The 18,143-nt window shown below is 40.4% G+C and overlaps 3 protein-coding genes and 1 long non-coding RNA gene across 6 annotated transcripts; 2 read left to right on the top strand and 2 right to left on the bottom strand.

The window, feature by feature from the left end:
* Window positions 1-980: 980 nt before the first annotated feature.
* LOC148393204 (uncharacterized) lies at window positions 981-10,280 on the bottom strand. Its single transcript, XR_015860335.1, has 7 exons — window positions 9,245-10,280; window positions 8,702-8,905; window positions 8,426-8,630; window positions 7,401-8,338; window positions 6,612-6,710; window positions 3,017-5,218; window positions 981-2,849 (listed from the first exon to the last, which is right to left on the bottom strand). It is a non-coding gene; the product is annotated as an uncharacterized LOC148393204 (long non-coding RNA).
* morn4 (MORN repeat containing 4) lies at window positions 1,550-6,215 on the top strand. Its single transcript, XM_088384991.1, has 5 exons — window positions 1,550-1,794; window positions 2,750-2,830; window positions 3,544-3,658; window positions 3,731-3,840; window positions 3,908-6,215. Exons 2-5 carry the CDS (start codon window positions 2,764-2,766, stop codon window positions 4,054-4,056), a joined length of 441 nt encoding a protein of 146 aa, XP_088241117.1. The 5' UTR covers window positions 1,550-1,794; window positions 2,750-2,763; the 3' UTR covers window positions 4,057-6,215.
* Window positions 7,190-10,866, top strand: st3gal7 (ST3 beta-galactoside alpha-2,3-sialyltransferase 7). 3 transcript variants are annotated; one of them, XM_088384988.1, is made up of 8 exons: window positions 7,190-7,277; window positions 7,424-7,567; window positions 7,848-7,968; window positions 8,036-8,376; window positions 8,467-8,653; window positions 8,726-8,866; window positions 9,298-9,450; window positions 10,298-10,866. In XM_088384988.1, exons 1-8 carry the CDS (start codon window positions 7,222-7,224, stop codon window positions 10,382-10,384), a joined length of 1,230 nt encoding a protein of 409 aa, XP_088241114.1. In that variant the 5' UTR covers window positions 7,190-7,221; the 3' UTR covers window positions 10,385-10,866. The 3 variants fall into 3 exon arrangements, with proteins under 3 accessions (XP_088241114.1, XP_088241115.1, XP_088241116.1); XM_088384989.1 differs by having other exon boundaries at window positions 7,191-7,277; window positions 7,463-7,567; XM_088384990.1 differs by having other exon boundaries at window positions 7,211-7,277; window positions 7,380-7,567.
* Window positions 10,773-16,828, bottom strand: hps1 (HPS1 biogenesis of lysosomal organelles complex 3 subunit 1). Its single transcript, XM_088384987.1, has 18 exons — window positions 16,671-16,828; window positions 15,928-16,078; window positions 15,712-15,846; window positions 15,497-15,639; window positions 15,170-15,278; window positions 14,305-14,465; window positions 14,123-14,225; window positions 13,884-13,956; window positions 13,536-13,591; window positions 13,288-13,455; window positions 13,039-13,218; window positions 12,873-12,949; window positions 12,667-12,804; window positions 12,402-12,466; window positions 12,156-12,301; window positions 11,810-11,923; window positions 11,502-11,584; window positions 10,773-11,429 (listed from the first exon to the last, which is right to left on the bottom strand). Exons 2-18 carry the CDS (start codon window positions 16,042-16,044, stop codon window positions 11,267-11,269), a joined length of 2,031 nt encoding a protein of 676 aa, XP_088241113.1. The 5' UTR covers window positions 16,045-16,078; window positions 16,671-16,828; the 3' UTR covers window positions 10,773-11,266.
* Window positions 16,829-18,143: the final 1,315 nt, after the last annotated feature.

Below are 18,143 nucleotides of genomic sequence, written 5' to 3'. Positions count from 1 at the left end.
TATTAATATAGTAAAATAAACAAGTACTAAATTAAAATGTATTTCACATGAAGGTTAAATAAATAGCCTAAATAAATATTTGTAATCATTTCTGGAGCCATGAAGTTCACAAGGAGAGCCCATGAGCACTTTGACGTCAATTTCAGCCAACAGTAGTGAGCTTTGCTACATAAAATGTCAGCCTTCTTCAACTCCCAAATTGTTGGGAGTCAAACTATGCTGTGTGACTCCAGGGGCTGGGTGGTTCCACTGTGTACCATGACCAAAGCAGCACAGTAGGGTACATGCTGACCCACATATTATGTATTGTACACATTTACTTGTTTTAATGTGCTGGAAAAACAGCAAAGACTTTGCCTTGTGTTTTAACCACAGTAAAAAACTTACAATTGGAGATGCTTCTAATAGGGCAGAAACTATGCAATATGCATGATGTGTATTACAATTCTATTTGTGGTGGAGTGACCTAATTCGTAACCAGGACGACAATTCAAACTATTTGTTTCATCCGACAACAAACGGTGTCAGAATCCTATATATGTAATTATTTATTGTTGATAGCTGAGAGGTCATAATAGTCATAATGGAGCCACGTGGGAACATTTATCCACTGCCTTATCATCTTTAGGCAGACTCATTACACAACCATAATAAAGCGTGACTTAATCACAAGCAAGCTACTCTCTGTAATAATTACTCCCCGCTGATGAATATGATGTGAAACAGACATGGACTGCAGATATGTTTGAATGCCCAACGTAACCTCCCAACAAGATGCAACAATGAGGGGAACACACTTGAATTCCGGTGAATTAAATGAAAATAATGTTTTATTTTCATTAATTACCTAGGATCACATGATCAGAAATTCATTCATCCATCGTACTGTGTACCACTTTTCCTTACGAGGGTCATAGGTGAGCATGCAGGAACCTATACAGCTTGACCTTGGCCCAGAGGACTACACATGGAATAAAACTCTAAATACGGTGGCAGATATTTAAAGCCGAAACATGTTGCAAGCATGGGAAGAAGATGCAAACTCAACAAAGAAAGACCAGAGCCTGGATTGGAACATCAGCCTCAGAAATGTGAGGCAGATGACTTATCCATTCTAAAACCACATCAAATGATAAATGGGGTCCTATTATATCTACATTATACATATATTATAGTACATGCTTTCATGATCCAAAAATCTTTGGCAACACCCCCGTGCATAGCCTATGCCCGTTACTATTATAATTAACATTTGTGGACGCTATTTTGCAGTGGCAATAAAATTCAGACTTTATTCAAAGTGTTCCAATCTTTACACATGACATACATAATAAATGTAGCCTGAAGGATATTAAAGTGCACCCTGCACTGCTGCTGTAATGAAGCACCGTGTGTCCAATCAGAGAGACTTATTTCAATGAGCAAACACACTCGGGCAATGAAAAAGTAACAAGGGCTGCTCGCCATGGTGCTGTTGTAGTGATGCCTCCACTGTCTGTCGGACGTTTGAAAGCCATCACAGAAAAATGTCACCAGCCCGAGAGCACAAGCTTGTCCTCGCATCAGTTTAACCTAACCTCCCAATTTCCGTGAATAAAGTTTACAATTAAATAATATGATTTATGAGGCGAGGTATTTCAAATGTTTTTTTCAATATTTCTAAGGAGATTTCCCACTTTACGATAGCTAATGAAGGTAGCATACGGTCCTCCGCCGGTTATCATATATTTTTTTACGCCCCTCGGCTGCTCTACGTCGCCTACATGCTTCAGAGACAACAAACGTAGCGCACAGGTAAATAAATAAACATTTATAAGCTTCACAATGCTCGCTTTTTGATGCACAAATACCTCGTGAGAGGTGACAATTGACTCGATTCTAAAAGCGAGATATTGTACATGCAATTGCGGGAACGCTGAATCGAGACACAGACATTATTATTATTATTTCTTTAATAACAATAATTACCGACAGCATTCTATCGATGCTTTTATAATAGCGAGCTTGTGCGTAAAATGATACCTGGCTTCCATTCTGTAACACTTGTTTGCAGTAGCATTTGGAAATGGTCACATTCTCGTTATGGCTGTTTTTAATATATTTTTTTTAATTAAATTCTGTTTAGCATCAACAGATCATACACGAAATATTTTAACATGTAGTCAAATACACTGAGAGAATGTCCAACAATATTGATGGCATTAATGTGCACCCTAAGGTCAACACAGCAGAAAACATATATTTCTGTTGTAAATGTAACTAAAATTATTAATTCAAATTGTTTGGTTATAAATATACCCCATTTGTTTGAACGGGTCCACCTAACATGGTTTAATCGGAAAAGGTCACATTGTCATGACATTTGTATATGTATGCATGTGTGGCAGGATCTCAGCATAAGACATTAATAAAATTCCCACTATGGCTCCAATAATATTGAACCCATTATTACCCACCATTGAGTCAACCTCAATTTTTTTATGTTGGAAATTTCACAAAAGCTCTCACTTTGTACAGTTTAACTGACAAATCAATTTTTAATATTGGACAACAGTGTATTGTATTCTGTTCTCATGTGTCTATCCAACTTGGTGACATGCATGACTAAATAAAAGAGACACAAAGAGAGACACAGTTCTCCTTTTTCCCAGTGACACTGTGATAATCCCATCAGGGCAATTTGTCTCTGCAGCAGTGGCCATCAAGTGCGAGGTCAAAGGTAAACCTCATGTACGTACGTGTTTGTCAGATAGAGGGGGCGACATGACTCTAACCAGAGGCTCCTTCACCTACGCCACTGGAGAGGAGTACCATGGCGAGTGGAAAGAAGGCAAGTGAATGTCCTCAACCTTCATTTAAATAGTTATGCACAAATAGACATCAGTGAGAAAAGAATCTTCAAGAAGATTATTTTCAAATTAGAATTGAAACCATTATAATTACATGTTCCTGTACATGTGTGTACGTTAGCATATATAAATTTTAAACATATTGGGTACATTAGTGAAGATTCTACCTTAAAGCAGATGAATGAATTGATGAATTCCTCGTCAAGCTGTTTTGGACGCCGCGGGGTATCATGGGAATGCACGAGCATTCCTCGGCTGGTTCCTAAAGCAGAAATCCCTGCTAAATATCAGTTGGATTAGAGTGCAGTTAATTCCTGTCACACAGGAGGCAGATGGGACTCCTAATTCACTGCTAAACCTTTAGCTGAAAGAGGGGAGGTGCAGGGGGAAGTTTCCAGTGATTCACGTGACAGACACTATAGCGACGCTGATGGGAAAAGTCTGCATTTTTTGGGTCACTCTTCTGCATGAATGACCGTTTATGCGTTTACATTATGGGAAACAGTTTTTTCTAATGACTTGTGTTTCATCTACTGTGAAATTAAACAATCTAGAAAATTGTGTATGTGAGCAAGACGGTCTACATTTTCACCTCACTGTTGAATCACTGATATCAAAGATAAAAGATAAGCAGAAGAGCTGTATCAGCACAGATTAGTGTTTTAAATTTGGGGTTTTTCTTCTGGTTTTCCAGGCCGCAGGCATGGCGTTGGCCAGCTCAAATTCCAGGATGGAACATGTTTCTCAGGGCAGTTTGAAGATGGCCTTTTCCATGGCGCCGGAGTCCTGCTCTTTACAGACGGATCCAGGTGGGCAGGCAAGAGGGAAGCGCTACCAGTGATGTCTTGATCTTAAATCTTTTAGATTTGTTGCTCTGACAGGTACGAGGGGGAGTTTGCGCACGGAAAGTTTCAGGGCCTGGGCGTCTTCAGTCGTTTTGACGGCATGAAATTTGAGGGGGAATTCAAAGACGGACGTGTGGAGGGATATGGTAAGTCCAACGCTATGCTGACATGTGGACATTGTGCTCTCACGTCATGGAATCCGTTTGCCTTCAGGGCTGTTGACGTTCCCGCATGGAACACATGGCATTCCACGGAACGAGGGATTGTTCCAAAACCACAAACTCCAAAGGCGAGAAAAGTGTCCCGGCGTGGTGCAGAGGGCGCAGGCGTCAGCCACCAATGCTCGCAGTGTCGCTCTTTGACTCTCGCGCTAACCTTGACATCCATGTCTTGGTTCTTGCTTGTTCTAGGAGTGCCTCAGGGAGGTATACTCCTCCCCCTCATGCTCCTTTTTCTTCATTCCCTCGTCACTTGTTTGAACTACGGTTTTATAAATCAACCCTTTTAAAATCCAATTTTCTCTACAGGAGTCACACACACTCATTTACAGTGTCTTAGCGGGCTAATGGTTAGCGAGCCGACACCAAAATGCTCACAAAACAATATAGAGATTATTTTACATATTAGCCTATGAGACCTGCAGTATGACGTATTATTTGTGCCATGCCAAAACAAACTAAGCGGATGATAAAATGATAGAAAGATGAGAATAAAGTTCTAATGCTACTCAAATAAAAGTTTAAACTTCACGAGAGAAAGAAAACATAATTCATGAGAATAAAGTCACAATTTTACATTAAAATTAGTATGAATAATGAATGAAGACATTTTTAAAGAGCCTAAATTTAACTGTATGACAAAAAAATTCATTAGTAATTTTGTAGGCCAAAATACTACAAGGAAAACACAACAATTAAATTATAATTTTACAACAATAGGGTAATAACATTGATGGATGATAGCACGCATTTGCGTATTAATTACATCTATCAAACTAAAAATGATGCTCTATAATTCAACAGTTCTGCAATAAAGAGTTTCTCCTTTTGATTATTACCAAGAGGGGATTGTTGCGCATCAATATAGAATGTAAAGGTATTTTTTTTAATTACACAAATGGAGAAAATAATACTCTAACCTTATAATCTCCATGATGGAACAGGGTGATGCTTTTCATTGCAGTGATTTAATTATTCTGTCACGAACGAACTGTCAAGCAAGTTGAGACACAGTGCTTAAAAAAAAAAAAAAAACTGCAGTGATTTGTCTCCATTTTGTCCAAGGAATGCATTTGCTTCTTTTCACTTTTGCCTTAAAGACGTTTTTTGGATACAAGCTTATGTCATCATCCACGCCTCCTCCTCTGCATCATTGGCATCATCAACGCGAGTGTGCGTGAATGTGCGTGTCACACTAATGGATTTGTGGTGCGTATTTGAAGGATGTTTTCACTTTGACAGACACGTTGCTAAGCTGCGACTGCGGCGATGCGAGTGGCACACTCTCAGCTCTCTGTGGAAAAGACTGCAGAGAGGATTTCATTGTATTTTGTTCACAATAGACGCACATGCTTAACCAGATATCTGCAAACTTGATGTAAAACAAAACTAAACAAATCAATGCCTTCATTCCTGGACCTAAACTGAGGCAGCTGAAAGACTTTGTGTACAGTTTGTGTGTGTTTTGTGAGGTGCACAGTGATTGTATTGACTTGGACCTATACTGTACTGTATATCAGATGCATTGAGACGTGATGTGCACAGGCCACAGCACAACTAGTGTGTGACGATTTAAAAATTGTTGATACATATTTTGTGGTGGTTGCCTGCTTCCAACCTCTAACCAAAGAGACAATTCCATACTAACAGAAATGGAAGCGCGTTCTATAATCGAAGATATCCAAGTGATTGTTTTTAGTTTAGTTGTGCAAACACACACAAAAATGTCAAATCATTGCAGACTGAAAAAAGATCAAACCAGATTTTAGCTGTAAATGTTCTCCAAGTAAGTATCTTGTATATTATGATAGCGTGATCGTTATAATTTATGAGGGTAAAAAAATCAATATAAGATCCTCTGCTTGCTTGCTTTGAATTCTGCCTATTAGTAGCATTAGTGCTGCAGAGTACAATTGTAAAGATTGGGTTGGAAAAATGCCGAGCCATGCATCTTTCCAAAAGCGCACCGGGATCATTTAATATTCTCTCTGTATGTGCAATGCGTGCTGTGCCTGTGTGCGCCTTTAAATTATATTATTTTCATTTTCTGTGTTACCAACAACAACTAGAAAAAAAGAATGACGTATGGTGCTTTAATAACGCCGTGCCTCTTCAATAATCACCTGCCAGGCAAATATCACCGCCGTACTGTATTAGACCTTACATTCATTCATTTTTTTACAGTTACAACATAATGTGACTTTGAGAGAAAATAATATGGACATAAACAAGTATGGGACACAAAGGTGATACAGGGGTGTTCAATAAAATCTTGTCTTGAAAAGAAACATGTTGGTGTTGGCTGCATGAAGCTTTAGTAGGTTTTTGGACACATTCTGTACAAACAATGCATAAAGAACTAACTATAGTATCTCCACCCCCTCCCTTATATAAACAATACAAAGAATGTTAATTAGTAGCCATGCTAAAATGGGCAAAGCCTCCTGTGGACGGCTCTTGGTGATGGGTCTGGGTATAGGTTGTCAAAAAATTCTAAAAGGGAAAAAGTTTGACTGATTTTATTTTGATTATACAGTGCCTATAAACAGTTTTGGTTTGTTTGTTTGTCTTGTATGACAATTAGGACTGTTGAAATTAATTTGCACATCATCCCCAAACTGCCTACAAGCATACAAAGACTATTTGACATGCCTGAATACATTAGTGTCTAAAGATAAGGCTTTAGTATAGTCACTCACCACACGCAATTCCACAGAGGCTGGTTAGCACCCCCTCCTTTTTCCCTACTCAGCTCTGTGGGATCCTCTCATTGAGTCTGGTCCAACATCAGATAGCGCCTGCGGAGAGACACAAATATGGCCGCACATAAGAGCTGATGGAGAACAAATTAATAGGAACGTATTACTAAATATAGCATTGCGAGCATTGTGGGGACCATATGCGTCTCGCAGTGAATCAACCGTACTGCATGTCATATTTAATAGTGGGTATTTTTTAGGGAAACATGATTTTGGACATTAGCGTTTAAAATAATCAAACTAATGAGGGCTTAAGCTGCCAGTTTGGATACTCGCTGCTACAGTATGTTAGAATGCAGAATGGTATACATGCCAATAAGGGTGGAAAATTTCCAGTAGAATTCATCAAATAAAAACATACAAATAAACACAACGCTGGGAATACATTAAAATGAAATGAAATGCAAATATATGTTTATATTTGTTTGGGTCTGGATGATCTAAGCAGACTTGGCCTGACCCATTGTCCAAGCTTCTGGTTAATGTATAACCAGTGTTAGTCAAAGGAGTGAGGGAGAAAGCAGCTGCAGCCATTTTAGCCACACTGGACATGAACCTTCAACCATGTGAGAGAGACGTCAAGAGCGTTACAGAACTGTCTGAGAGGTATTTTACTCACATTATACAATTAAAACTGTACAATTTATTTTTTATCATTGATTATTTGAATTTAGCAGCAATGACCCATAACAATGTACTGTATTTCAGTGATGTCAAAAGTTGAAGTACCTTGACTTATGTCTGTGTTGGAGGTGTTGTTACCATGGTGACCCTCAATCGCTTGAATGTAGAAGACAGGATGTTTCTCTATTGCTGCCTAAGAATGCAGAGCCGGAAGTGATGACGCCTGTAGCAGACAAAGAAACAATGACAGGCAGCGAATTTTTCATAAGCAGGTAAAAAAACAAATCAACTTAACGCAGGGGCTGGGAACTTACTGCAGTTGGGTCAAATGCTTGTTCCTTCATTCCATCTTTTTTTTTTTTTTAACAAATTTGGAATGGGTTCTTTGAAGGATTGAATGGAGTCTATTCCCAAAACCTAAAAATATGATGGAATACTACATATAATGTATTATGTTTTAAGCATATCTTAAATTTCTTTTCAAAATTCGTATCACCTTTTGTGTGAGTGTCCATTTAGATCACAAACTAATAATGTGTTGTCATCATCCAGGACTGAGAATGCTGTCCTCAGTGTGCTACTTCTGTTTGGATGCTACACTGCTATTCTGATTCCAGCATATTTCCCTATGCATAAACTGGCTATTCCTGATGATCAATATCCCAAACGGGAGGTATGTTTTGACACACATGCACACCCACACACAGACCGTGGTATTCCACTCTCCTCTTTCTCCTCAGGATGTGCTGAACCGTTCGGCCTGCCTGCTGTCAGGCCGGTGTCATCGTCGATGGTGCGTGGAGCGCCTGAAGCAGTTGCCATGTTCTTCGACCCTGATGGACATACCAGTGTTCCTGCTGCAAGAGGGCAGCGCTGCCTCTTGGGACACCCCCCCTCCTCTAGGGCTCCGAGGGAGCCAAGAGGTTCTGGCCCGGACTCTGGCATCTCTACCTCAGCCTGGTCTGCCTCAGTCTTTGCGGCGAGACGGAAGCTGCAGAAGATGCATTGTGGTGGGCAGTGGAGGGATCCTCCACGGGAGCCGCCTTGGTTCACATATAGATCAGTATGATGTCATCATCAGGTGTGTTGACGACTAGAAGTAAATACAACTGAACTTTTATATTTCTTACACCAACCACTAGACGGAGCGTTGTTTGTTTTCATTGTTCAGGCTGAACAACGCTCCAGTACTTGGCTATGAGAGAGATGCTGGTTCTCGTACAACCATCCGCTTGATGTATCCAGAGGGCGCACCGAGCTCCGCCAACGAGTACAACGGGACCTCCATCGTTGCTCTCGTGGTCTTCAAAAGTCTCGACCTGGACTGGCTCACCTCTGTCATCACCAAACAACCTCTAGTAGGGCTGCATTAGTGGAACATTCAATAAAATTCAATCATTACTCACCGTCTTTTCCAACACGTCTCGCAGGGCTTCTGGTCCAAGTTGTGGTTCTGGAAGGAGGTGATAGATGATATTCCCCTGAAAGCAGAAAACTTCCGGATCCTCCATCCAGAGATTATTCGCAAGACTGAAGAGGTCCTGCAGAACTACTCCCAAAAGCGGAGAAATGTGAGTGTTTTAGGCATTTCAGTCCAATGCTGCTTAGACCTGCAAGTAATCATATAACCAGGAATAGAATTTAATTTGACACATGGGCCTGGCTGCTCAGTACAATATGAGAAATACAGTTTGAAATATCATCAGCATAAATAACTTAATGTTAACAAGGGTGATGCTTAAATACATTTACTTTAATTTCAGCAATAACTAGCAAAACACCACATACTCTTTTTTTTGACACACTGCCAAAATGATTAGGTGTCATCACCTTTTTGAACAGCTTTGATTTTTATGTGCTATAATCATACAACTTACAGTTACGCTGAACGAATCAAATGCAAATATTAAACCAATAGTCATTTGCCTACACAACAAATTAGTGTATACCTTAAATGAGTAGACGCGGCAGTAGGTGACAGTGAGCGTGTGTTGTGTTGAAGTCGATGGTACCCACATTGGGGGCTGGCGCAGTGGTGATGGCTCTGCAGCTGTGTGACCACGTGAGTCTGGCAGGCTTCGGTTACAATATGCAGCACCCTCACGCTCCACTTCACTACTACGAGACCATACACATGGCTGCCATGAAGGCTCAGGTAAGTCCAACCCACTCCTTTGTACCTCGCATGCAGTTAATACCTCCACCAAGACGTTTACTTGGCAATACAGTTTGGGAGGTTCAGGCACAAAGTACTGAATTGATTAATACAAAATGTGGTGGCACCGGTGGGAGCATTTTTGTTGTTATGGAGGTTATAGTTTTGGTTCCCTTTTTTTTTTTTTTTTAAACATATTTCTCAAAGCCTTCAAATAAAATTGGGTAACTACCTTTTTTATTTTCTAAATTTGGTACAGAGCAATTTTATCCAAACTATTGCAAACTATAAGCATTGTAAGCAACTATTTTTTTAAAATAAAGCATTCGTTTATTTACATTCGTGAGCTCCTAAAACTTTGGGGAGGATCTAAATGTATTTTTCTTTGTATTAAAATTAGTTTTGCAATTTTCTTTTCAAACAATGAAATTTGGTGCTGCATTTAGCTGATTTATTTTAAATAAGAAATAAAAAAATGTTGCCGTCAATGAGCCAAGATGAGTTCACCAAAACCAAAATAATGTTCAATATTTTTCTTACTAGCCTACTGAAATTTTATTCAGAATTTTCCTGTGTATTTTATAATTTACCATCAACTTGAAAATTTTGTGTGTGAAAAAACAAACTCACCTAAATAAATAAATGAACAAATCTTCACAATTTCCCATATGATTTTTCAAAATTTTGTTCATTCTTTGTTTGGACATTTTCACATTCAAATTCACAGTAAGCACTGTATAGCTTCAATCTAGCACATCCAGGCAAAGTGTTGGGTACACTAGTGTGCTGATCCATTGTTTGGCCTTGGAGGTTGTGGGTGTTCTACTTTGTGTTGTGTTACCTGCAGGTGGTTCATGACGTCAGCTCGGAGAAGCTCTTTCTGAGGGAACTGGTGGCAGCTGGCGCCGTCAGCGACCTCACGGGAGCGCTGTGAAGCGGACGCGCAGACGCTGACACTAACATGAACTCGACACGTGCCCGCCTCCTCCCTCTTCTTCCTGCCGTGAGCCTATGACGACGATGATGATGAGGATGAAGAGGACGCCAATGCTGATGATGGTGTCCTACTTTACTGTGGCCATGCAGCTGCTCTAAAGCGGCGGGGACTGACCTTTAAAGCACAACATCCTCGGGGTCTGACACAGAACTTGGCGGATTCAACTCTGAAAGGTTACAAGACAGCTGAGACCATACCGGGTTGTTTTGAGTCTTGACAGGAAGTGATATCATTCCATACATGTATTAAATAATAGCAGCATCATCCTGTGTTGCATAGGACCTTTTCGTAATTAATCGGTTCCACCAATTAAAAAAACACCAACAAAAAAATAAAAAAAAATTTAATAAGAAAAATAGCACTCTACAGAAGAAGATTATAAAATGACACACTAACGCAATTAAATAGAACGTAAAGAATTTTGTGCTGCTCATTCTTGAATGTGTAACTTGGCCACCAGGGGGCATTATAGTATTTACATGCTACACACAGATATATTAGCCATTTTTCACAGAGGATAAAGAATATGCGCATATAAATATTTTTGTCACCATGAGTTGCTACTACTTGTATTCAAGCAGAAGCTGTTTAAAGTTTTATGATCAGCGCAACATGGATGCTAGTTTCCCTAGCTCGTTTATGGTATATTGCATTGCATGTTTCATTCACTCCATCAAATACGGTCAAATTAATTATGTAAGCAGAAAACAAGGTGAAATAAAAAGAAGACTGCCATGAAGGTGTATTCATAAAATATTAAATTGTGCAAAAGAGTGAAGGGTTCATCTTAAAGTATGCGCCATGCTCTTAGCTGAGTGTCTAGAGAAGTGGGTTCCGCGAGGGCTCCCAAAGCTTGCTGGCCAGCTGTCTGCAGTGCTGCAGGATGATGTCAGTAGGGATGACGCCCAGGTGCACCGTGAGCAGCTCGTAGCATTTCACCACCTCGCCCTGGTGGGTCTTACTGTAGTAGCGTAGCAGCTTCCTAAGAACACACATAATGTGCTTTTAAATTTATTTTTATTATTTTTTTACAAATCTGCTGAGGTTCTCTCACCTGTAGTAGTCCCAAGCAAGCATCCCGATGGGGGCAGAGTCATCGGGTAGGATAGGCATTTCCACTGCTTCCAACTTGTAGCCCTGATGGGTCCATATAGCAGCACAGATTCAATTTTTTAAAACCTTTTGACTGAGATCTCAAAAGCTAGATTTCAAACCCAAATTACAAAATATGAGTTATCTCCTTGTATGAGAGCGAGATGATCAACCAGCACGTCTACAGTACAAAGCACAGAACCTATTGGCCACACCTTGTTCTTTTGATTGAAGGTATTTTCTTAAGATAGACAAACCAAAAAAACTTACGGTTTCATTTTCAAACCAGAGGAAGTAGCAGAAATAGAAGTCGCCATCTCGCAGCGTGACTGTGGAGTAACCCTTTTGGAGGTAGCGCCGTGTTGCGCTCACCAGCTTCCAAACCTTGAAAACAATACTGACACATTTAAAATCGGGTAGCCATGCTCAGGAGACACAAAATTATGCACAGCCTTGCAAAATATAAGATCTAATGTGTACAAAAGCTGGTGACTATATTGTATATGATGACAACAGATCATAATCATCATTGATCTGACAAATATACCCAATTGCTAGGATACAGAGTCAATCGTGGACAGGAGAACACAACATTTGAGGGTCACATGCGCCACACCTTGTTTTTGATAAACTGAGCCACCGGCCCCTTGCCCAGCTCCGATGTTGTGCGCTCGGTGACATTGAGGGACGGCGCGATCATCTGGCCTGTGGATCGATCCACGCAGATGAAGTGGATGAGGCCTGGGAAGTCCTCCAGGTACGTGAGAGAAAGTGGGTCAAGGACAGTATAAGCTATCTGAGATATATTACTAAACTCAAGAGCAAATCAGCAGTATCAGGATCGTTTCCATGACAGGATATGACACCATGGTAATGTTTCGCTTGCTTTTCACGAGCAAAAAGTCCTTCCAATCGATCAGCTTTTCTCTGGGAGAGGCCGAGGAAGTGAAAGGGAACACAGAAGAAAAGGCTTTTAAGGAGGTTATTCGGGTGAAGATTGCTCAAAATCACACTTTTTAATTGAGGTAATCATGATTTAAAATTTTTGACTGGCTTGGCCTTGGACTTAAATGATCAAATACAATGCTGCTGTTCTTTGAGGAAATAATGCATCAACTCATACGCACTGCAACATGGCCTGGGCTCGCTCCTGCAGAATGGGCGAGAGTTTCCGAGGAGCGTCGGCCGGTCCGGACTCGATGAGGAAGCACTGGCGGTAAATGCCACACAGCTGGGTCTTCATGTTCTTACACCATGGGATGAGACTGCAAGGAAAACACGGCAATATTGATAAGACCAGACGGAAATATTGCGAGTCTGCAAAAACACTCACTCTCTGTTGAAACCAGGTCCACCTCGGGAAAAGGCTCGGTTCTTGAACTCGCTCCAGACATTTTGTAACTGGGAAGACTGGATTGAAAAGGCGACAGTTAATAAAAGGTGATCCTACTAGTCACTGTAATGACAACCATCATAACACAACACACAGAATAACATACTTGAATGTCACTGGGCCCGAGAGCTTTAATGAACTTGTCCAGTTTGCTTCTGATGTCGTGTATTGTTGGTTGACTCCTAGTAGCAGATGATCCTTCCTGGCCTTCATTCAAACGCTTCTCCAGCTTGGCAAAGGCCTCCAGGAACATGTAGACGGACGCTGCCACTGCACTGGTGGGTATCTAAATGGATTCAATAGTGACTATGTGAGTTCAAAGTCAAAAACGAACTGGAGGGAGATGTTCACGAACCTTAGTGAGCAGCACCAGTGTGATGCCGGGCCATAGCGGCAGACAGTACATGGAGTGAGGCATCATAGGATACAGCCCGTCCTTGTGGGACACTTCTAGGAAAACCCTGCGAGGCGTGGAAGGGTCAGGGGGAGGGACATCCAAAGTGTGCAAGCTGTCTTCTGCCATCTGAACACACACAAACCCATTTATATATCCAACTACTACACGTTGTGACAAATGTAAAGTTAAGAAATTTGAAGACACACGTGAATGTCTGGATCCACAAACTCAAACTCGGTGGCATCTTCTCTTGCTTGTTTTTCTGTATGAACATAAAATGTTATGTTCAAATTATTACATACATTCACTTAAGCTCACTTGACTTTAAATTTACTGCTATAAATATTTATGATGTTGTTTATGTTATTTTTTTCTTCATGGTGCTATTCTGTTAAATCTCAAATATTGCCATATCTAAAAAAAAATCATAATGCAACAATACAACAAATATTCCGTTGTCTCAACTACTCCTGTTAATTGATTTTATTTATGTTTTTTTAAATATTAAAAATATTATTGCAGGCACAACAACATGAAGAAATCTCCAAACTCACCTGAACTGCTCGAGTCAGTAGGGGAAGGCTGAGGTGTGTAAAAGCTCTCTGGGCCTGAGCCACTTGTACTGTCCTTTACATGAAAGAGACAATAACAAGACCAAAATTAAATTTGTTATTTTTTTTAAATTTGCTAAGGGGTTGTCATTGAGGCCTGCAATTGTTGCACAATAATGTGGAGTGCTAAATGACTTTGTATCAGTCCCTCAGTGGTCGACTATCAGCGCCACCTAGAGTACCTCAGATGTGTGGTCATCTTGGTCCATGTTGCTAGGATACATGTTTTGGGCCAAGATGATGAGGGCCAAGAGGTCTGAAGTGGCGAGTGTGCTTGCACTGCGGCTGCAGACACATTCAAGGCTAAAGTGAGAATGTTCATTTGGGTTGGTGAAGACAAGTTGAGAAAGCAAGAGACCAAAACCTGGAGTAGAAGGCCAGAAGTTTGGTGTGCACCAGGATGAATGCATGCTGCACCTCCTCTCCCGCCCTCTCCACACTGCTGTTGAGCTGCTGAACTAAACGGCGCTCCAGGAACTCGATGCACTGCTCGCACAGCGTGGGATGGATCAGCCTCTCCACCGCCTGACAGGGCAAAGCACTTATCTTGTGAAAAGCACCACACATCAGTAGATGCAATATTTCCCAACCTTTAGAAAATTAACGAGACACTTATTTTACATTAGGAAAGCTTACAGCACAACATCATAAAATATTGAAAACAAAACAAAACAGTTTACTCACAAATGTACTCATTTCCAGTTGAATTGGCCACAAAGCTTACATGACCTAGCAATGACTTATTTTGTTGCATGAATGGAAATGCCTCACGGCACGGGAGGATGCAGTAGTTTAGGACTCTCACTGCTCAAATCCAATCTACTCGGGTTTGCAGTGTTAAAAAAATGACAAAATGCAAACCATACAAATAGACGTTGCTGCTGCCATCTAGTGGCGAATAAACGTTACCTACAAAAACATGGCTAAAATTTACTGTGCCCTCTCAGTTTGATGCATCAGTTTAAGAATATTACCATTGTGTGAGAAAGACATCACAATTTGACGTGAATGGCTGAGCTCTGTGACCAATTGAAAAAATATTCTGCCTTTACCAATATATCATTTTTTTCAATTTAGACACAAACTCGACACCTCAGTAGGCTCCTTTGCACAAAATAATCTATTGGGACGTTAAAAACGCTGGTACAACCCCTTTCAAATAAAAGTAAAACTTCTTTTGGGTTACAATCTTGAAACAAATAACAAATAAGATAGTGATTAGACTCCACCTCCACTAAGAAGCTCTGGTCGTTCTCTCTGAGATGGTTATAGGTGTCCAGCAAACTCTGGAGATGTTTCCACAGACGAGCCCTTTGCTCTGTGTCTTGAGGGCGCAGCCTAGATAGCAAAAAAAAAAAAAAGCACATCAACACAAGACACACAGGTGAACTATTAAATAGTTCTTAACATAGGTATATTCAAAGTATTCATGTTGAGGTGTAGCCCTCCTGAACACAGAAGTGAATACAGTGTATATAAAAACTCTACACACCCCTCTTCAAGCTTCACCTGCTATCACTGTGTAGGTCCTAATTTATATTTCTAAGATGTCTTACTCTCTCCTGATCAGGTTACCGCTGAGGGTGACCATGCCGAAAAGCACCTCGGTCATCTTCTTAGTCACGTAGATCTTCCTCCTCAGATCATCCTCATCCTCCTCGCCATCTCCGTTCACAGCAATGTAGAGGCACTCGTCAAACTGACACCCAACGTAGAACATATTAATTTTGGAGTTATTTTATTCTAACCTGTGCAACAAATAGCTTAGTACCTGGTGTAGTACATAGGTGTGGTTGTTCTCCGTGGTGAAGCAAGTGTAGCTGTCACCCAGCCTGTCCACCATAGAGCTGCAGGAGATGATGATGGGAGCGAACAAAGTGCTGATACTGTCCTCAAAATCTGGAAGCTTTAATACAGTACATATTATTTACAATTATTATTATAGAGGTAATTTCAAGGCACAAATACACGTTATTTTCCTCTTTACCCTCTGGCCTTCCTCCTGGGCCGCGCCATACTGCTGCTGGATATTGAGCTGGAACCCTGGGTCAGTCCAGTGGAAGAGGACCTCAGCGCTTTCAGTGGTGATGAGCAAGGCTTTCATTTGGCAGTTCTTTTATTACAGCCACTCTAAAGTTCTGCAAAAAGAAAAAACAATTTTCAAATAGTAGTGAAGACAGCAGGGACAAATAGAAAACTATGAGGTTAAAAGAAACATGAAAACAGAATGTCTAATAATTGAATTTAATGCATTGACTAATGTACTTTATTTTCAAACGTTGCAAGTTTATTTGTTTACAACAAATAAATCATACCTACAAATTGTGCAAAAATACACATAGGTATTTCTGAGGAAAATAAAAGGTGTTTTTCAAAAGCGACTTTATTTCCATTGTCATATTGACATTGCCATAAAATGGTTGTATATGCAAAAATGAAATACTAATCTATATCTAAATCAGTTTCCTCGGCAGCACTAATAATAGAGTCCTAATACAAATATTTATACAGGGACCGTCTGTGTTGCAGACACAAGCGGCACGTCAAATGCATATCTAATCAACACAAATAACCTAATGATCAGGTCGATCGTTTTCATTCTACTTCTGTTTTTTTGTTTTTTTCTCGAATTGTTCGCTGCAAAAGAAAAAGTTAGTTCCTCAAAACAAGTGATGCATTTGCACTCGCCACACTAAAAAAAAGAACAATTTGAGGTTCAAAATGACTTACTTTGCGTTTTTAAGATGCTTTCAATGTCTATGTTGAAGTCCATTAGTTACTTCTTGCTTTTTTGAAAAGTTTTTGGCCAGTTTCTGTTCATGTGAGAGCACCTCTTTCCGCATTTCAGCCGTACCACATCCGCGTCATGTGACCTCAGAACTAGCAGTATCCGTGCGCGGGAGCTGTCGAATTATGAATGGGATTTTTTTTTTCGCCTGTCAATGTCAATGAGTACTAGTGTAGTCAAATGTGGTCATGTGCTGCCTCAAGCGCAACGCATGATCAACAACTGAGATAGGTTGATCTTTCTGGAATGTCAACTCTATGGTGGGAATTTGAAGCATTTAAACACGAGGCTCTTTTGTTTGTTTATTAGAGTTGCACTGGGGCTACGCCAAAAGAGGGTCACTAGTTGGCCTACGTCATGTAACACACATGATAAAATCTCTGAAGTTCATTGCACGCATTTCAAAACCTTAAAAGATTGTACTTACTGTTACTAGGATGATCCCTGCCAGGAATAACCAGCTCTAAAAGGTTAATAAATGTCTAAAGATGCCACAAGATTGTGGCAAGGCACTACATGAAGCTACTCAACAGACTCCAACATAGTTACTTAGCACCAATATGCCCCAAGATGGCGCTAAAGTTATACGTGCATTGGACAGGGCTTCGGATTGAGCACAAAAATAGCAAATAGGTGAAAAGGCAAATGCCATACTGACTATAAGGCACAACTTCAATGTCATTCATTGAAACTGTATGCAACTTTCCATGAGGTGATGGAGACCCCGAAAATGCAAACATTTTCACCAGACGTTCTTGGGTATGCACAGAGTCAGGCCCCCCAAAAAGATTATTCAACCGTCAGAATAATAATTCCTTGCGTCTTGCGTGACAACGTCTCCGTGGTGGAAGGGGGTCTGTTGTCCAGGGCGGCCCCCCAACTGTTTATACTCTGTGATCAGCCAGGAGACAAGCAAGAACCTTTTAGCCATCTCGGAGGATTTCAGCATGTTTACTCAGTATATACAGGAGTCAGCGCAAACAAGAGCCGGCTTCCCAGAACACTGACGGAGCTGATTAGACCTTGGCCCAAACGTGGAACTCGAAGCACTCACAGAGCGTTTTAAGCCCAGCAAAGTTAATGAAACATAAATGTTTACTTCTCTGCTCCACTCAAAAAGCTAAGCGTACATTCCACACTCAATATTTTGATACAACACAGATTTATGTAGCCATGAAAAGTAAGGAAGAACATGAAGTAGGATCACCTGATGGAGATGTTTTGTGGTTATAAAGTACACTAATGAGATCTTTGTGCACAAAATTTTACATGAAGAAAAAAAATCCATCCAACAGTGTTCTGAAAGTAGAAAAATGTGGGTCAATTCATAAATTATTTTAAACTAAAATTGATTCATATTTCCAGCAATTGTAAGGTAATTAGTAACTGACCAAAAGCCAAAATTGATTTCCATA

Source organism: Syngnathus floridae, chromosome 9, assembly GCF_059516105.1.
Source record: "Syngnathus floridae isolate MCC-2025c chromosome 9, RoL_Sflo_1.0, whole genome shotgun sequence".
Lineage (NCBI taxonomy): Eukaryota > Metazoa > Chordata > Actinopteri > Syngnathiformes > Syngnathidae > Syngnathus > Syngnathus floridae.
The sequence above is the reverse complement of the archived record's forward strand: the minus strand, read 5'-3'. Positions and strand labels throughout refer to the sequence as shown.